The sequence below is a fragment of the Camellia sinensis genome, chromosome 9 (assembly GCF_055761805.1).
Source record: "Camellia sinensis isolate YWXY chromosome 9, ASM5576180v1, whole genome shotgun sequence".
NCBI lineage: Eukaryota > Viridiplantae > Streptophyta > Magnoliopsida > Ericales > Theaceae > Camellia > Camellia sinensis.
Window position 1 is genome coordinate 6,941,530 of NC_138969.1, and position 18,133 is coordinate 6,959,662.

General features: G+C 37.8%; 2 protein-coding genes across 2 annotated transcripts; one reads left to right on the forward strand and one right to left on the reverse strand.

Annotated features, from left to right (window-relative positions):
* The first annotated feature begins 481 nt into the window (after window positions 1-481).
* Window positions 482-6,069, forward strand: LOC114291296 (uncharacterized). The gene is made up of 2 exons (XM_028235356.2): window positions 482-5,472; window positions 5,560-6,069. The coding sequence occupies exons 1-2, from the start codon at window positions 2,046-2,048 to the stop codon at window positions 5,928-5,930; spliced, it is 3,798 nt and encodes a 1,265-aa protein (XP_028091157.2). The 5' UTR covers window positions 482-2,045; the 3' UTR covers window positions 5,931-6,069.
* Window positions 6,070-7,265: 1,196 nt separating this feature from the next.
* LOC114291290 (excitatory amino acid transporter) lies at window positions 7,266-17,553 on the reverse strand. The gene is made up of 3 exons (XM_028235341.2): window positions 17,271-17,553; window positions 17,009-17,146; window positions 7,266-7,479 (listed from the first exon to the last, which is right to left on the reverse strand). Exons 1-3 carry the CDS (start codon window positions 17,359-17,361, stop codon window positions 7,466-7,468), a joined length of 243 nt encoding a protein of 80 aa, XP_028091142.1. The 5' UTR covers window positions 17,362-17,553; the 3' UTR covers window positions 7,266-7,465.
* Between the last annotated feature and the right edge of the window lie 580 nt (window positions 17,554-18,133).

Here is an 18,133-nt window from a genome sequence, read left to right on the forward strand (position 1 = left end):
ATTATATATTCATTTTTTTAGTAGTAGGAAGGTCGTTTGCATACGTGGGGGGTGTGGGGGGACCGGTTGACTTTACAAAGGCTTCTCTCTTCTTCAAATTCAAAATACAATTTTCAATTTCAAAAGTTGAGCAAAAAATGGGAATTCCAACCGATTACTTTCTTATTAGGGATTTTTAAGTCATTTTTGAGCTAATACACCCAAAAACAAGCAAACCAACAATGGCACAATTCAACCACTCCTATGTAATCCCTTGTCTCCAGTTTCAGTCATACAATCCTATCTCAAAATTTTTATGATTTAAATTTTTTTTAATATATTATACAATTAAAAGTAAATTGAATGCTAAAAAAACATAAATAAATAAATAAATAAAATTTTGAATATAGAGAATCCTTGCTCCCATTTATCATACCCGATTAAAGATTTCGTGTCCAAATTTCCAACTCTATCCTTAAATAAATAATGAAAGTAACAGTAATATCATATATGATGATATTATCATTCAATAAGCAATTTTAATTTGTAATAAGAATCATAACATTGTTGAGTTAGTAAAATACAAGACTTTCCACTTAATCTCATTTGTGACTTTTTATTGACCGGTAGCACCACGTAAATGATGTCACCCTTACACTCAATATATTTTTTCCTCTTCTAATAAACTTTCAATAATTAGTCCCACAAATCTCGAAACATAATTTGATAGTAATAAAAATACATTGAAATACAAGAACAAAAAAGAAAAATTAAAGATAGAAATTAGAGAATAGAGAATTTTGCAATCTTTTCTCTCAACAATAATATTACACATATTATCTTTTCTTGTCATATTTTATGGAAAAATATCGCATCAGTAGAGTTTTAAAAAAAATATATTTGTCTATAAAAAATGAAGGGTTTATTTTCAAACATTATTTGTCATCTATTTTTTTTATAAAAATAATAATAATAAAATAAAAATATTACGATTATTGAATTGAATTATTTTTTTTATAAATGATATATATTAACGACATTACAAAATTTTCCAACGGGACCGTAATGAGCGCAAGAGACCCCTCAAGTTCTTAACCACCAAATATAAAGATAAACCAATCCTTTATTTTTTGGGGCTAAGCTTCCCTTCAGTTCATGATCAGATTAGATGGTATTGTTGAACCTGTGGGGGGCCAACACGGATTTCTATTTCGATAATCTGAACCGTTCAATGTGTAAAACTCGTCAAGTACTATATATCTATAAAAAATCACATTAATCGGATATCAATAGCTATCTCATCAGATCAGATTTCTATTAGCCGTTTATTTTTTCACTGTATATTTTTTTTATACAAAATTTATTTGATCACGTAATTATCAATATCCGATTAATGTGATTTTTTACAGGCATATAAAATTCGACGAGTTCTATATATTGAACGGTTCAAATTATTAAAACAAAACCCGTGGTAAACCCTCACGAGCCTAACAGTACCCTTCAATCTGATCACGGACATGAGTGAAGCCCGCCTCTACTTTTTGGGCTCTATCCGCTTGTTGACCGTTGTCCCTGATTCCTTCATTAACTCTCTCCGCTGTCTCCAACTATTCACTTATCCCACCATTTAAGACTGTCATCTCTCTCTCTCTCTCTCTCTCTCTCAATGGAACAGATGCTCGGTGATCATTAATACCATATCTTGTGATTTACAGAGTGGCTCTCTCTCATACTCTATACGCCACTCTTCTCTTTATCTCTTCCACATAATAACCATATCTCCATGCATTGGCTCAATCCACGCGTCTTCTCGCCACCCAAGACCGCCACCACCACCTCCACCTAGCATCACAACCACCATCAGATTAAGATAGCAGCATCAATTGTCTCATAAATGCCCACAAAATCACCAACTCTCCATTTCCATGCAAAATCTTCATCACTAGATGAACGATACAATCACCAATTCAATGGGTTCATAGAGCTTCTTCTTCATAAGAATCTATCAGAAATTTTCCCTACACACAACCCTCAATCCAATTATTGTTTCAGCTTTCTCTCTCATAATGACCATGCCAAAGCTAGTTATCTCAGTTCTTGTACCTCTCCTGATTGTTCTTTCATGTGGGTATGTCTCGAACTCGGATTCAAACTCAGACTCAACTCTAAGGTTGCTTTTGGAGGTGAGAGAGTCGTTTGTGGAAGACCCACAAAATGTACTTGCAGACTGGTCTGAGGCCAACCCAAGTATCTGTTCATGGAAAGGTGTTTCCTGCGAAACAAACACAAACACAAACTCGGTTGATGGCTCAGTCCGAGTGGTGGGTCTAAACCTGTCCGACTCGTCACTCGGTGGGTCGATCTCACCTGCACTCGGCCGTCTAACTGACCTGCTCCACCTTGATCTTTCTTCTAATCAGCTTTCGGGTCCCATTCCACCTACCCTCTCTAACCTTTCGTCTTTGCTATCTTTGCTTCTCTTTTCTAACCAACTCTCTGGTCCTATCCCCACTCAACTTGGCTCGCTTACAGCTTTACAAGTCCTCCGAATCGGCGACAATGGCCTCACCGGTCCAATTCCCGCCTCGTTTGGTGGTCTTGTCAATTTGGTCACTCTTGGATTAGCCTCGTGCAATCTCATCGGTCCAATTCCGCCAGAGCTCGGACAACTTGAGCAACTTCAGAATTTGATTTTACAGCAAAATCAAATACAGGGTCCGCTTCCGGTGGAGCTCGGGAACTGTTCAAGCCTTGTTGTGTTCACCGTTGCAGTCAACAGTCTCAATGGATCAATCCCGGAGGAATTGGGTCGGCTCCAGAATCTCCAACTTCTCAACCTCGCCAACAATTCTCTCTCTGGGGAGATTCCAAGCCAGCTTGGTGAACTGAGTGAACTCGTTTATCTGAATTTTCTCGGCAATCAGCTGGAAGGTCCAATTCCAATGTCATTTGGGAAATTGGGTAATCTTCAGAATCTTGATTTGTCGGCGAACAAGCTCTCCGGTGAAATTCCGGCTGAGTTGGGCTATATGGAACAGCTTGTATACATGGTTTTGTCAAGCAACAATCTTTCGGGTGTCATACCGAGGAATGTATGCTCAAACACAACCAATTTGCAACACTTGATTCTCTCAGAAAATCAACTTTCCGGGCAAATTCCGGTGGAATTGAGGGAGTGCCAGTCACTGTTGCAGCTTGATTTGTCCAATAACACACTCAATGGGTCAATACCAGTGGAGATTTATGAGCTGGTTGGCTTAACAGATCTCTTGCTCAACAATAACACCCTGTTTGGTTCAATCTCTCCATCCATAGCAAACCTCAGCAATCTGCAGACACTGGCTCTGTATCACAACAACTTGAATGGAAATCTGCCAAACGAGATTGGAATGCTGGGGAAGCTCCAGACTCTGTATATCTATGAAAATCAATTCTCAGGGGAAATTCCCATAGAGATCGGTAACTGCTCGAGCTTGAAAATGATCGATTTCTACGGAAATCATTTCTCAGGAAGAATTCCAATCACCATAGGAATGCTGCAAGAATTGAATCTTCTCGATCTCCGAGAAAATGATCTCTCGGGTGAAATTCCCACCACTTTGGGTAACTGTCATCAACTAACCATCCTGGACTTGGCAGATAACCGTCTCTCCAGTGGCATTCCTGCCACATTCGGGTACCTCACAGCTCTGGAACAGCTCATGGTTTACAACAATTCTTTGGAAGGTAATCTTCCCATTGAACTTGCAGATGTTGCAAACTTGACAAGAATAAATTTCTCCAACAACAGATTCAATGGTAGTATAGCTCCGTTGTGTAGCTCTCGATCTTTTCTTTCTTTTGATGTCACAAACAATGGATTTGATCATGAAATTCCCCCCCGGTTGGGATATTCAACTTCTCTTGAAAGGCTGCGATTAGGAAACAACGAGTTCACCGGGGAAATTCCGTGGACATTGGGAGAAATCCGAGAACTATATCTATTAGATCTCTCTAGCAATTCACTCACTGGATCAATACCCGCTTCCCTTTCATTGTGCAAGAATCTGACCCACATTGATCTCAACAAGAATTTTCTCTCGGGTTTAATTCCATTGTGGCTAGGAAGTTTGCCTCAGTTGGGCGAGCTCAAGCTCTCCTCGAACCAATTTTCCGGGCCTCTTTCCCCTGAGCTGTTCAATTCCACCAATATTCTTGTGCTTTCTCTTGATGAGAATTCACTCAATGGAACTCTCCCTCTTGAAATTGGTAAACTAGCGTCTCTCAATGTCCTCAACCTCGATCATAACCAATTCTCTGGCCCCATTCCTCCAGCCATAGGTGAGTTAAGCAAGCTTTATGAACTTAGACTCTCCGGGAACAATTTTGGTGGTGAAATACCCATTGAGCTCGGACAACTCCAGAATCTTCAAAGCATTCTAGACCTCAGTAACAACAATCTCACAGGCCACATCCCATCTTCTATTGGAACACTGTCCAAACTCGAAGCGCTTGACCTATCCCACAATCGACTTGTTGGGGAAGTCCCTCCACAAGTCAGTGATATGAGCAGTTTGGGCAACCTCAACCTTTCCTACAATGATCTTCAAGGCAAGCTAGACAAGAAATTCTCACACTGGCCAGCCGAGGCATTTGCAGGAAACTTGCATCTCTGTGGATCTCCTCTTGACCGCTGCAAAAACTTAGAAGACAGAAATCAACAGTCCAACCTAAGTGAATCAGCAGTGATTGCAATTTCAGCTATTTCAACTGTAGCTGCAATTGTTCTGCTGATAATTGGAGTTGCCCTGTTCTTCAAGCGCAAGCGAGAATCGTTTAGGAGAACCAGTGAAGTGAACAGTGGTTTCTCTTCCAGTTCATCCCACGCACAGAAAAAACCATTCTTTCGTAACGGCACTGTCAAGCGAGATTTCAAATGGGAAGACATTATAGGGGCTACAAACAATCTGAGTGATAACTTCATAATTGGGTCAGGAGGGTCTGGAACAATATACAAAGCTGAGTTACTCACCGGAGAAACTGTGGCAGTTAAGAAGATACGTAGGAAAGATGATCTCATGCTCGAAAAAAGCTTTGCGAGAGAAGTTAAGACACTCGGGAGGATAAAGCACAGGCATCTGGTAAAGCTATTGGGATATTGCAGCGACAAAGGTTCGGGCTCCAATCTATTAATATACGAGTACATGGAAAACGGGAGTGTATGGGATTGGCTGCACCAGCAACCGGTGAATAGCAAGAAGAAGAAGAACCTTGACTGGGAAGCGAGGCTGAGAATAGCGGTGGGACTAGCTCAGGGAGTGGAGTACCTCCACCATGACTGTGTGCCTAAGATCATTCACAGAGACATTAAGCCCAGCAATGTATTGCTCGACTCCAATATGGAGGCGCATTTGGGGGATTTTGGGTTGGCAAAAGCAGTCGTTGAGAATTACGACACGGTAAATACTGAATCAAACTCATGGTTTGCCGGCTCTTATGGCTACATTGCTCCAGGTAACGAAACCAATTTCTGCCTTGAACCATTTCCTTCTCCATTTTTTATAGTTGATGGTTCTAACAGATGGTGTGGTTTGTTTGCAGAGTATGCCTATTCGTTGAAGGCAACAGAAAAGAGCGATGTTTACAGCATGGGTATTGTATTGATGGAGCTTGTGAGTGGAAGAATGCCAACTGATGGGAGTTTTGGAACAGACATCGATATGGTAAGATGGGTTGAGACACACCTTGAAATGCAAGGACCTGCCCGGGAAGAGCTGATAGATCCGGCATTAAAGCCAATGATACATAATGAAGAATGTGCTGCATTGCAAGTTCTTGAAATAGCACTGCAGTGTACAAAAACTGCCCCTGCGGAGAGACCATCATTGCGGCAAGTTTGCAATCTCCTCCTCCATGTATTTAACGATAGGATGTTGTATTCCGAGAAGATGAGTCCAGAGCCATATGCATAGTTAATGAAATCAGATTAGCATTTGGAAATCAAAATCCAGTATTATCATATGATTAAAGAGAAACAGCCAGCAAAAACCATCTCTTCGTTTCCTACATTTTTGGCAAATAATTTTAATCCCAACATTATTGCTTCTCCAAGACTTTCTACCTACAAGGTAATGCTAGAGTACTATATAGCATTGTTCACATGGTGCTCCCAACCAATGACATAATGAAAAATGCTGAAAATAGAACAATACTCACCTAGCTTTATGAGGCTTTTGGGAGGCATGGTTATTCATTGAGAGGTTTGCAAATTGTTCTTCTGAGCCCTCTCTGTTTTGCCCACTACTAGGCTGAAAAATTAAAATCATTCTCTTGAGGTGAGAGAATGAGACCCTATATATAATCAAATAGGGTAGTCTTTTATGCTCTGGTTTCGTTTAGGAAATTCTTAAAGACGATACCTAATATTTGTAATTCAGTCTCACCAACTATAAAAATAGGGTGCAGCCCACAGGTTTGGTCGGGTTGAAGGTATGTTCAAGCCTGGTTCGAAAATCAAAGACATTTGGCCAAGTGCGACCTGAGTCTGAACCTGAACCCGAATTAGTTTGCCTAATCCCATTTCCATGAACTTGATGAATTTGGGTTAGGATCAGATTGCCCAAATAAATACCAAAAAAACAATCATTGCAAGAGAAATTCAAGCCTCAACTCAAACTCAGACTACAGCAAAAGAGCTTTTCACCATTCTCAACACTCTCTAAGCATATTAGCGGGTCCAATTTTGAGCCAAATTTAGTACAAGGTTTAGCAAAACTAAAATTTGTCAAGGCTTTTAGCTAGCCATTGGAGAGCTCAGTCTTGAGTTTTCATGCTATTGGAGAAGCTCTAACATGACCCAAGTTTGCTAATCCTATTCTAGTAATCAATAGGCGCAAATTTAACTAAGAAGGGAATTTTTAACATTATTTATTAATGAATAATGCTATATGCATCAATTGGTAATGAATAATTCTATATGCACCAATTGGTATACCAATTAATGTACTAACAGATGATGTGGCATCATTTTAAAAGTTTTGGATGTTTGTAATTTGTATAATGGGTGGAGTTATAATTTTTAAGTAATAATATTATAAAATATATTGGTACACTAATTGGTAGACCAATTGGTGAACGTAGCACCACCGTTTATTAATCGAGAGACCTTCCTTGCATCAACAAAACTTCTTGTGGCCGATAAAGAAATATTAAATATTGTATCCAAGGGTTGTCAAGCTTAATTATATCAAATTACTTTGTCACCATCTTTCATATCACCGATAAAGCGATGAAAACTAGCATGCATATACTTTCAAAGCTTGCAATTATTGAAGACAATCCAATTCACAGCATGAACAAATCACAGAGCTTATGAGAAACAAAATGCCAGCAGAGAGCAGCGAGATTCTAACAACTTCAGAAACAAAGAACAGTAGATTAAGCAAATGAGAGTCTACAACCAATGAACACCAAGTCTTAAGATGCTTCAATCCACACCGCCCAAGTTCTACTCATCTTCATCTGCAGTTAAAGTTCCAAACCAATTAGAATAGAAACACCAAAAAAGGGGGTTAAACACACATATGGTATGATAGATATTTACAAAACAATTCATCTCTACCAATAGGCAGAGATTGGCTGGCCTATCAGAAGTCTAAAAGAATAAACACTATTGTCAGAAATTCCTTCACATGACTAATATTGATCATGCTTCAGAAGGATCCAACATGTGGAGTGAAAAGTCCAAAACAAAGCTAAAACAAATAACTTGAAATAAATATTATACCATAGCCCATGTTCAAGTAACATATTGAAGCATTCCGTCCATGGCTATTTAAAGAGGAAAATGGAATGGAAGTGTCAACTCTGCAAAATATGGAATGTGCCTACTAAAAGAGTACAGAGAGAGAGTTCTAAAAGAAAAGAAAAGAAAATGAAACACCAATTGAACAACAACATATTTCAAAAAAATTGAGTTCCCCCCTCTCTGCAAATTTATCAATATGAGGACCTTGTATGTATGAGGTTCGCATTAGTTTCACATAGGCACCGGATGAATGAATCAAAATTCCTGCTTCCCATTGTATTACATCTTAGCCCAAAAAAGAAAGAGTTAAAAAGCACACCACATATAAGCTAATCTCACAAATCTACATGCATTACATTTCCCTTCTCATTTTCAACTAAAAGCTGACAACCCTTTCCGAATTCTTCAATTGGCAAATAAATTCTACAGCTAAACATAGCTAAAACCACTCAGTAAATAGAATTCTTTAAATTCCTCAGAAGGACCATCTAAAGTCAAGAGTTAGCGAGAGAAAGGCATTAGACCCATGGCTCAGTGGCAGAAGTCAAAGGAGTTAAGGAAGCCTGGAACAAAAAGAAGCATCCGACATTTTATTTGTTCTGCTGTAATAAACAAATATGTCGTCCAACTGTTTTCACACCTAATTTCCCAAAAGAAGACCTGCTTTTGCACTCAAATATTCTAAATTGATAGATGAATGTGGATTAATTATTACAGTCCAAAGAATTAAAACCAAAAGACAATATTTATTCCCATGTCAATCACATTGCATACCAACCATGCCTTTTTCAGTCTTTTTTATGACCATGGAAAACTCCATCCCATAAGGATGTTTTTTTAAAATAAATAAAATTTCATGCAATTGCTCCATCACTGTGTAAACTTCTAAGCCATTTGACTTTCTAGTGTATTTCTAAAGTACTTTCAAACATCTATACATTTATTATAATTGCATATCAATTGAACATAACTGTGTCCAAAATTGGCTATATTTAACTGTTACCGCAGGTACAACCCCCTGCAAATTTGAATACTGCAGAAAGTATAAAAACAAGAGAAGGAAGATGTTAGATCAAAAAAGCAGTCACCAAGTTGTGATCTTCTCTTCTTTGTATTGGAGGTACACCACACTTGGTCATAAGATTCAAACATCTAATGTGACCCAGTACAAAAAGAAAGGTGCAAGGTTCAAATATTGAAAGAGACATGTTGTGGATCTTATCCTAAAGAGTAAATTACACTGACACCCTTGAAGTATAGATTTATGACAGTTTCCCCCCTCACCTTTTAGAAATTACATCTCTCCCCTAAGGTTTAAAATTTCATTACAAATTCCCCCCTCAGCAATTTAATTTTTTTAAATACTAATTTTGCCCTCATTGGGTAAATTACATTGACACCCGTCACATTTTAGAAATTACAATCCCCTCCCTAAGGTTTAAAGTAACATTACCAATTGCCCCCTCAATTAGTATTAGTTGGAAAATTATTCATTGAAAAAAAAATTTAATTGGAAAAAAAAATTAATTGAAAAAAAATTTGTTAATAAAATTTTTAAATTTTTGTTTAAAAACCAACGTAAACTCATTTTTGAATTTACATTTTTTCCTCAAATTTACAAACTGAGAAAACTATTTATAAACAAAAAAAATTATCAAATAAGTTTTTATGACAGTTTTTAAAATTTTTATAAATACAAATTGAAAACTAAAAACGAAATGATTACCAAACAGGCTTCAGATGGTAAAAATATCGTAAAATTAACAAATAATTAAGTAAGTTACCAACATAAGAAATGACTTATTAAAAGATTCTTAGGCTATGTATGGTTTGATTTTTAGAAATTGTTTTTAAAAATTAAAAATTAATTTGGTTAAGAAATAAAAAATAAAAAAATAATTATCATTTAAGGATAAAAAATAATTATCTAACCACTCGAAAGATAAAAATTATATAAAAATGATAATTATTTCTTATTTCTTATTTCTTAACCAAATTAATTTTTAATTTTTAAAATTTTTTTCTAAAATTCAAACCATACATAGCCTAAGAATCTTTTGATAAGTCATTTCTTACGTTGGTAACTTATTTAATTATTTGTTAATTTTACGACATTTTTACCATCTGAAACCTATTTGTTAACCATTTCGTTTTCAATTTTCAATTTATAAATACAAAAATTTTAAAAACTGTTATAAAAACTTGTTTGATAATTTTTTTTGTTTATAAATGGTTGTCTCAGTTTGTAAATTTGAGGAAAAAACGTAAATTCAAAAAATGAACTTACGTTAGTTTTTAAACAAAAATTTAAAAATTTTACTAACAAAAAAAATTTTCAATTAATTTTTTTTTTCAATTAATTTTTTTCCAACTAATATTAATCGAGAGGACAATTGGTAATGCTACTTTAAACCTTAGGGAGGGGATTGTAATTTCTAAAATGTGAGGGGTGTCAATGTAATTTACCCAATGAGGGCAAAATCTAAAATCTTCCCTAAAGGCTCTTTTTCTTTTTTTTTTCATTCATTGCCCAAAATCATTTTTACGAATGCTATGCAAAATTTGCGAGTTACTTTTGTTCCATACAACGCTGCACTTTCCTTTTCTGTCCATATATCAACAATTAAACAAAGTCATTAATCACAGTTGGGCAACCAAGAAACAACATGTAGATAAGATGAGTGTGGCTGAGATGAGGATGCTAAGGTGAATGTGTGGCAAGGCTAGACAAGATAGAATTAAGAATGAGTGTATTCGGAAATGAGTAGGAGTAGAACCGATAAAAGATAAATTGAGAGAGAATCGATTGAGATGGTTTGGTAACATTTAACAGAGATCAATAGGCAATAGTAAAAAGATGCGATGCTGTAACAGTAGATGGGAGTGTTAGGGGACAGGATAGGCCTAGATTAACGTTGGCTAGCGTTGTAAATAGAGATATGGATCTACTTAATTTGACTAACGAAATGGCTTTTGATAGAGCCGTGTGGAGAAGAATGATTCATGTAACCGACTCCATTTGATGAGACTTAAGGCTTGATTTGGTTTAGTTTGGTTTGGTATTAATCACAGTTTCAGAGATCCGTTCACTGCCTCGCTGATATTTCTCAAATAGGTCTACTTTGTGTGTGATAGTTTTACTTAGAAATTTAATTTAATTGGTTCTTTTAATGGTTAAAGCACACCCTACTATCAAAGCTAATGCTTTAGCAAAGCATATACATAACTTACTTCGACAAAATATTACAATTAGCAACATGTGGTGATAAAGAACATGTTGACTTCAATAGAAAGATTAAAAGAAACTTGGTAAAAGCAAATTCGATTTAAGAGCATAGGTCTATACAAACTTCTCTCTGAAATTTGCCAATCCGATATCCATGACTTGGTGCAGGTGGAGGTTATAGACATAAGCAATGTCTTCATTAAATAAATTTTCATGATTCTATCATCACTTGATGCCCGACATCCCCACCGTTGAATGAAGATATTGAAAGTGTTATTGACCATCAATTTGTTTCTATTAGAGGCGATGTCCATAAAATCATCTCATCATATAGAAGGGGCGTCTAGTTCTCAATGCCTAGACCATCGATTATATGGGATGCTCCATGTCTTTAAATCATAATGGTCACAAGTCTTCTCAAACGTCTGAAGGCAACAGAGATAGCAGGCTGCACTCTCTAATGTTTGGATATTTAGGAGAGAAAAGAAAAGAAAAAATGATTGTGATTTCTCATCCTTTTGTTTGGTTAAGTTGGAAAGAAAAGTGTTAGAATTTACCTACACCTACCACCACCTACTACCACACCTACTACACCTACCACCAATTTACCCTCACCTACTCCTCACCTACTACCCAAACCCTCTCCTATATAATGAGCCACTCTGATTTGTAATATAACACATCAATAAACATCAATCAATAATACATAAATTTTTACATGGTATCAGAGCCATAAGATTTAGGCCTATACTCATTTCTTTCCGGCAGGCAGCCGGCCGGCAACCTTGCCTTCGCTGCCTGCTGGAGTTTTTTCAACACATACCAGAAACTCTTCTTTTTGATTCGGCTCCTGAGGATTTCAATAGATCTGCGACTCATCTTCTTCGCAGCAACCAATCCATCATCTCCACCACGCCCGCATCTTCTACGACTTCCAGCGCCGCCGCTTCGCCCTCGCAGTCCTCGGCAAGAACGGTTGCTTCGTCGAAGGCGTACTCCACCTCTCGTCAAGCTCGACTCCCAAGACCTTCTCCAGATCGGCGACACGGAGTTCTACTTTCTCCTCCCTGTTCGGAGCATCCTTGGCGGCTCGCTCGGGCCTCGCCACCATGGCGCCGTGGCAGCGGCGCACCACCACCACCATCTGCCCCACCGTTGACCTGGACCGAGACCACCGCACGACCATCCCTGCCAGTCGACACAAGCAGAGCAAGATCCTCTACTGCTCTGCAACGTCCGAGACGAACCAACAGGAGCTGTTAATCACGCTCTGCTCATGCGGTCCTGATTCATCGACCAGACTTTGGTTCCTGTCTCCTTCGCACTCAAGGATACAGATGAACTTTGGTTCCTGATTCTCTCTCTCACACAATATGAGAATGAAAATAAAAATTTATTGTTTTGGTTTAAAATCGGCCTCGGTTTGGGTTTCACACCACCGCCCAAAATTGTTTTTTTATTATAAAGCTTCTTGTGCACTCATTGTTCCCACTTTTGTTATTTTATATATATATATATATATATATATATCTTTTTATTATATTATATTAAAAAAAAAGAAAAAAAAAAAAAAAAACCACCCACGTGGGCTTGTCCTCTTTCACCTCTATTATTTTTATTTATTTTTTTTTCTAAAACCTTTTTTTTTTTAATCTTTTTCAAATACCCATTTTTATTTTATTCTATACTCCACATTCTCCTCATTCTTTTCCCCACTCCAATATATTATACTAGCCTTAATTGATTCCACTGATTTCCCCCACTTCATTTTATTTATTATTATTATTATTATTATTATTATTATTATTATTATTATTATTTAAAAAAACAAAACAAAAAAAAAAAAAAAAAAACATTCATTCCAGTTTAATTTTACTGCTCCGTCTTGTCCCTTCACGCCATTCGGATTTGCACAATACACTCATTTTATTCATATCGGGATCCACCCCGATCCACATTTTACACAAAAAAAAAAAAAAAAAAAAAAAACAACAACAACAACAACAACAAAAAAAATACACAAAAACAACCACAGCTTTGTTTTCTTTTCTGCAGACGGCCACCCACCGACCTACTCTGCCGCCGGTCTCTTCTTTTTGCCTCCGTCCTGGGCGGTCCTTGACGGTGCGGCCTCCGTGTTTCCCACGCCGCCGAGCACGTTCACTCCCCCCTGCTCCTCTACTACAGTATATGGCGGCCCTCCAAATCGGAACATCACGGTGGCCTTCCGCTTCAGCTCCTTGTTTTCTGCCTTTAGCACACTGATCTCTGCTCGCGCATCCTTATACATGCGTTGGAGCAGAGCCAGCTGGGAGTTTAACTGCTGCACCTCATTTGTCCTACTCTGCAGCTGGTTCGACAAGTTTGTGACCGCCGTCATGCTTTCCACACATGTCTTCAAAGTATACTGGTTGGCCTCCACATCCGACTGCACTGCCATTCTTTGCTCCACCGACCGCATCGGAAAGTTCAAAGGAGCAAACTCCGGGGCGCTTGGTTGAGTTTCCAGTGCCACCGCACCAGTTCTCTCTCTCGTTGACTCGTTGAGGTCGGGAAAGAGGGTGAGCACCCCGCGGGAAGACGATGAAGCCATTCTCTCAGAAAACAGAGTGTTACAGAATCTCTTTCAGAGGTTTTTCGCAGCTTTTCTCTGCCTCAGCCTCAGCATCAACCTTGGTTAAATAGCCAAGGCAGCCACGCGCATCGCGCGCCTCTTACCACCAGCCGACAAATGGGCACGCAAGCCAAGGCGCCCACGTGCCTCGCCATCATGTCCGGCACACCTTTTGATGAATTGGGCACGCCTTTTGATGGCACGCCTTTTTATGGATTGGGCACGCCTTTTGAAAATTGGGCGCACCTTTTGAGGATGCGATTTTTTAAGGGGTCCGACAAGACTCTGTAAACTGTCCCGACATTGATTCCGGTTAGCTCCTTCATGGGTCCGACAAGACTCTGTAAACTGTCCCGACATTGATTCCGGTTAGCTCCTTTAAGGGTCCGACAAGACTCTGTAAACTGTCCCGACATTGATTCCGGTTAGCTCCTTCATGGGTCCGACAAGACTCTGTAAACTGTCCCGACATTGATTCCGGTTAGTTTCTACAAGGGTCCGACAAGACTCTGTAAACTGTCCCGACATTGATTCCGGTTAGTTTCTACAAGGGTCCAGCAAGACTCCCATAAACTGTCTTCTACAACGGTCCGACATGACCCCATAAACTGTCTTCTACAACGGTCCGACATGACCCCATAAACTGTCTTCTACATCGGTATGACACCCCCATACAGTGTCATCTACAACGTTATGACACCCCCATACAGTGTCCTCTACAACGTTATGACACCGCCATACAGTGTCCTCTACACCGTTATGACACCACCATACAGTGTCCTCTACAACATTATGACACCCCCATACAGTGTCTTCACCAATGGTCTGACACGACCATACAGTGTCTCCTATCCTCTTTTATTTTTTATGTATTTTCTTGTTTTGTTCCTCTCTTCAAACTCAAGTTGGTTAGTTTCTATCCTCCTTGAGTTTGCGGGGGGCTGTTAGAATTTACCTAGACCTACCACCACCTACTACCACACCTACTACACCTACCACCAATTTACCCTCACCTACTCCTCACCTACTACCCAAACCCTCTCCTATATAATGAGCCACTCTGATTTGTAATATAACACATCAATAAACATCAATCAATAATACATAAATTTAACACATCAATAAACATCAATCAATAATACATAAATTTTTACAAAAAGAAAAGAAATGAAATGAAAAGGTAGTGATTTCTCTCCAATCTTGTTTGGATAGACTGCATAAAGAAAAGAAAAGAAACTCTTACAATTATATTACCAAAATAACATTTTATGTTTTTATTTCTTTTGTAGGTAGATGGGCAATTTTGGTAATATACAAAATTAGTAATCTTCTCATTTTTTTTCTCCCCCAATCTCTCCAATTTTGGAGAGATTCAAAAAGTGAGTTATGAGAGAAATCAATTTCTCTCCATTTCTCTCATGTTTAGTAATCCAAACATGAGAGAGATTGATTTTTTCTTTTTTTTCTTTTTTTTTTCTCTCCAAATCACTCAATCCAACCGAAAGTATGCCAAAGGTGCGAACAAGATGCTGCCTAGGCTCAACCATTGATCTGGAAAATGTCAGATGATACAAATGTTGGGTTGAATGCACTCAAACCAATAAATTTATAATTTGTCAATAAAATAAAATAAAGGGCAAACTTTACTTTAACCCCCTGTGGTTTAGGACAGGTGCGGATTACCCCCTGATATTCGAATATCACCACATAAGCCCACTATGGTTAATGGATTGAAGTGCACAGTTAGTATTTCCATCTAACATAACAGTCTGTGTATAACACGCGCCTCGTGCAAATGGGCATGAAAATATAATTTTTCCTCCGAATTAAATGACTAAAATGCCCTCATCTTCATCATCAATTTCCAAAGTTTACCCTCATATTATTTTCTTCATCTTCATCATCAAATCTGGAAATGTGATGATTTAGGATAAAGAAATGTGATGATTTTAATTTTGTTAAGAATCTGCATAGGAATATTAAAAACCAAAACCAAACTCAACAAGAGAGGTGAGGAGAAAACGACTACGGATCATCGACTAGGGATCAGATCGGAGCAATGGAGAGAGAGAGAGAGAGAGAGAGAGAAAGGATGCTTGTGAGAGATACGATAGTGGTTCAGGTTGATGATGGTGGAGGATCTGGCTGCAGTGGTGAAAGACGAGGTTGTGACGGTAAAGGTGATTGATGACGATGAGGACGAAGGTGACAATACAGGGAGGAGAGAGAGAGAGAGAGAGAGGGACAGAGAGAGTCCACAGAGAAAGATCTTTATCAAAAAAAAAAAAAATTTGATGATTTTGATTTTGTTCTCTTTCTCTTCATTTCTTATCATTCCTCACCAAATCACTCAATTAATTATATTCTTCAAATAAACAAATGATAAAAAAAATTGAGGGTTTCTCGATAGTGGCAACTGAAGCCGAAACCCTAAGTGGAGCTGAATTGTTCTCCACAGCCCTTTCATAGCTCAAACACAATGAATTCTTTGAACCCTTCTTTAGCTTTGATCCAAAAAGTAGATAACCCATAAAAGGTTTGTGATTATTATCAGTTTTGGGTAAAGTGGGGTTGCAATGGGAGCCTTGGATTCCACTGGAAAGTTTGCTAACTTGTGCCATTCTTCCTTGTTTGTTTTCTCTCTCTTTCTCTGTTTCTCTCTCTAGATTGATGTGTTACTACGATAAGAAATGAAGAAAAAAAGAACAAAATCATCACATTTTCCCTACTGTAAATGTGATGATTTTTTGACCTGGAAATGTGATGATTTTGTGTAAATTGATGAACTTAGGAAATGCGATTGAAACTCTTCTCAAATGCACAGTTCAATGAACCGTTCAATGAGAAACAAGGGCTATATATATAAGGGTAAAATAGTCTTTTTACTTCTGCCGTTAACGGTATTAACTGTGCACTTCAATCCATCAACACAGGGGTTATGTGGTGATATTCAAATGTCAGGTAATCCGCACACGCCCCAAACCACGGGGGGATAAAATGAAGTGTGCCCTAAAACAAAAAAAAATCTCTCTTTATTCTAAAATAAGTCCTAATAGTCCCATAAAATGTTCAAATTTCACAGAAATTTACAACATTTTTATTGAACAAAACCATGGAGAAACAAAAGAGAAAATCTTCAAGAGTTAAGTGAAACAACAAAATAGACCAAAAGCATATCAAAATTCCTACTTGCAACGAACCCACAAACAAGAACAATCCACAAATAGCAGTAGCAATATACGAAATCAAAAAAAAAAAAAAAAAACCAAAAGCATATCAAAATTTCTAATTGATACGAACCCACAAACAAGAACAATCCACAAATACCAATATCAGCAAGAGAAACCCAAAAAAAAAAAAAAAAGAAATTTATGTATGAAGTGTGATTGAAAGACTAACTAACCAAAGTAACGGCGCTCGTTGGCGGCTTTAGCTTTGTCGAGCATCTTGTCGAGGTCTTCCTGAAGCTTGGCGTCCCATTTCACCAGCTGGTTTACAAACACCACTCCTAATCCCATACCCACCACATGTTCCCACGGATCTGAACATCAAAATTGGATACAGAGAGATGTGAGCAAAGAAAATCTATCTAATTCGAGAGAAATGACAGAGATTTTGTGAGATTGATATAGAAAGGAGGGAGATTGAAGGAAGAGGAAGAGTACGCCTCATGTAAGGGAGTTTGCGGAGGGCGTTGGAGTACATCTGGGTGCCCAATCCCAGTAGGGCTCCGATCATCGTCGAAGTCGCCGGCATTTCCCAATATCTCTCTCTCTCTCTGATTAGATTAGAGTGTACTACTGTGGATGGCCTTTTACGGAAATCAGTTTTCGTATTTATTCCTCGCTCCTTTCGTTTCAAGTGAGTAAATTATGCTAAACTCCAGGGCTAGGGTTATTCGATCAGATTTGGGGGGTTTGATGGGCACCCAGCACAGCTATTGGCCCTGTTTGGTAGAACTGTGAGAAAGTATTTATAACTTATATTTTAACAGTTTATACTTTATAATTATGAATATAAATTAATTTTTGACTTATAAATTAAGTATCTCCTGCCCCACTCAAAGAATAAGTTGATTTCTGACTTACAAAAAGCTATAAGCTACACTGTTTAGCTAAACCAAACACATCAAAATAGCTTAAATTAAAATGAAAGCTAAAATAAGCAGCTTTTAAGCTGCACCAAACAGGCACATTGTTGTGTGGTTTTTTAGGTTTATTTTGGGATTTATTTTGATTATTCGAATCGTTCATATTTTAAAGTATATCGTATAAAACATACTTGTAAAAAATTAAATTAATCTGATATCGTTAACCCTTTCATCCACTCACATTTATATCTTTAAAAATAAATAATTTTGTGATTTAAAGTATTAAAATAAATACAAATGTGTATCGATGAAATGATTAATAATATCCGATTAACTTAATTTTTTACAGGTATGTTTTATTCGATGTACTCTAAAATGTGAACGGTTCAGATTATCAAAACGAATTCCGAAATAAGCCCATAAGGCCGCACAGTAATG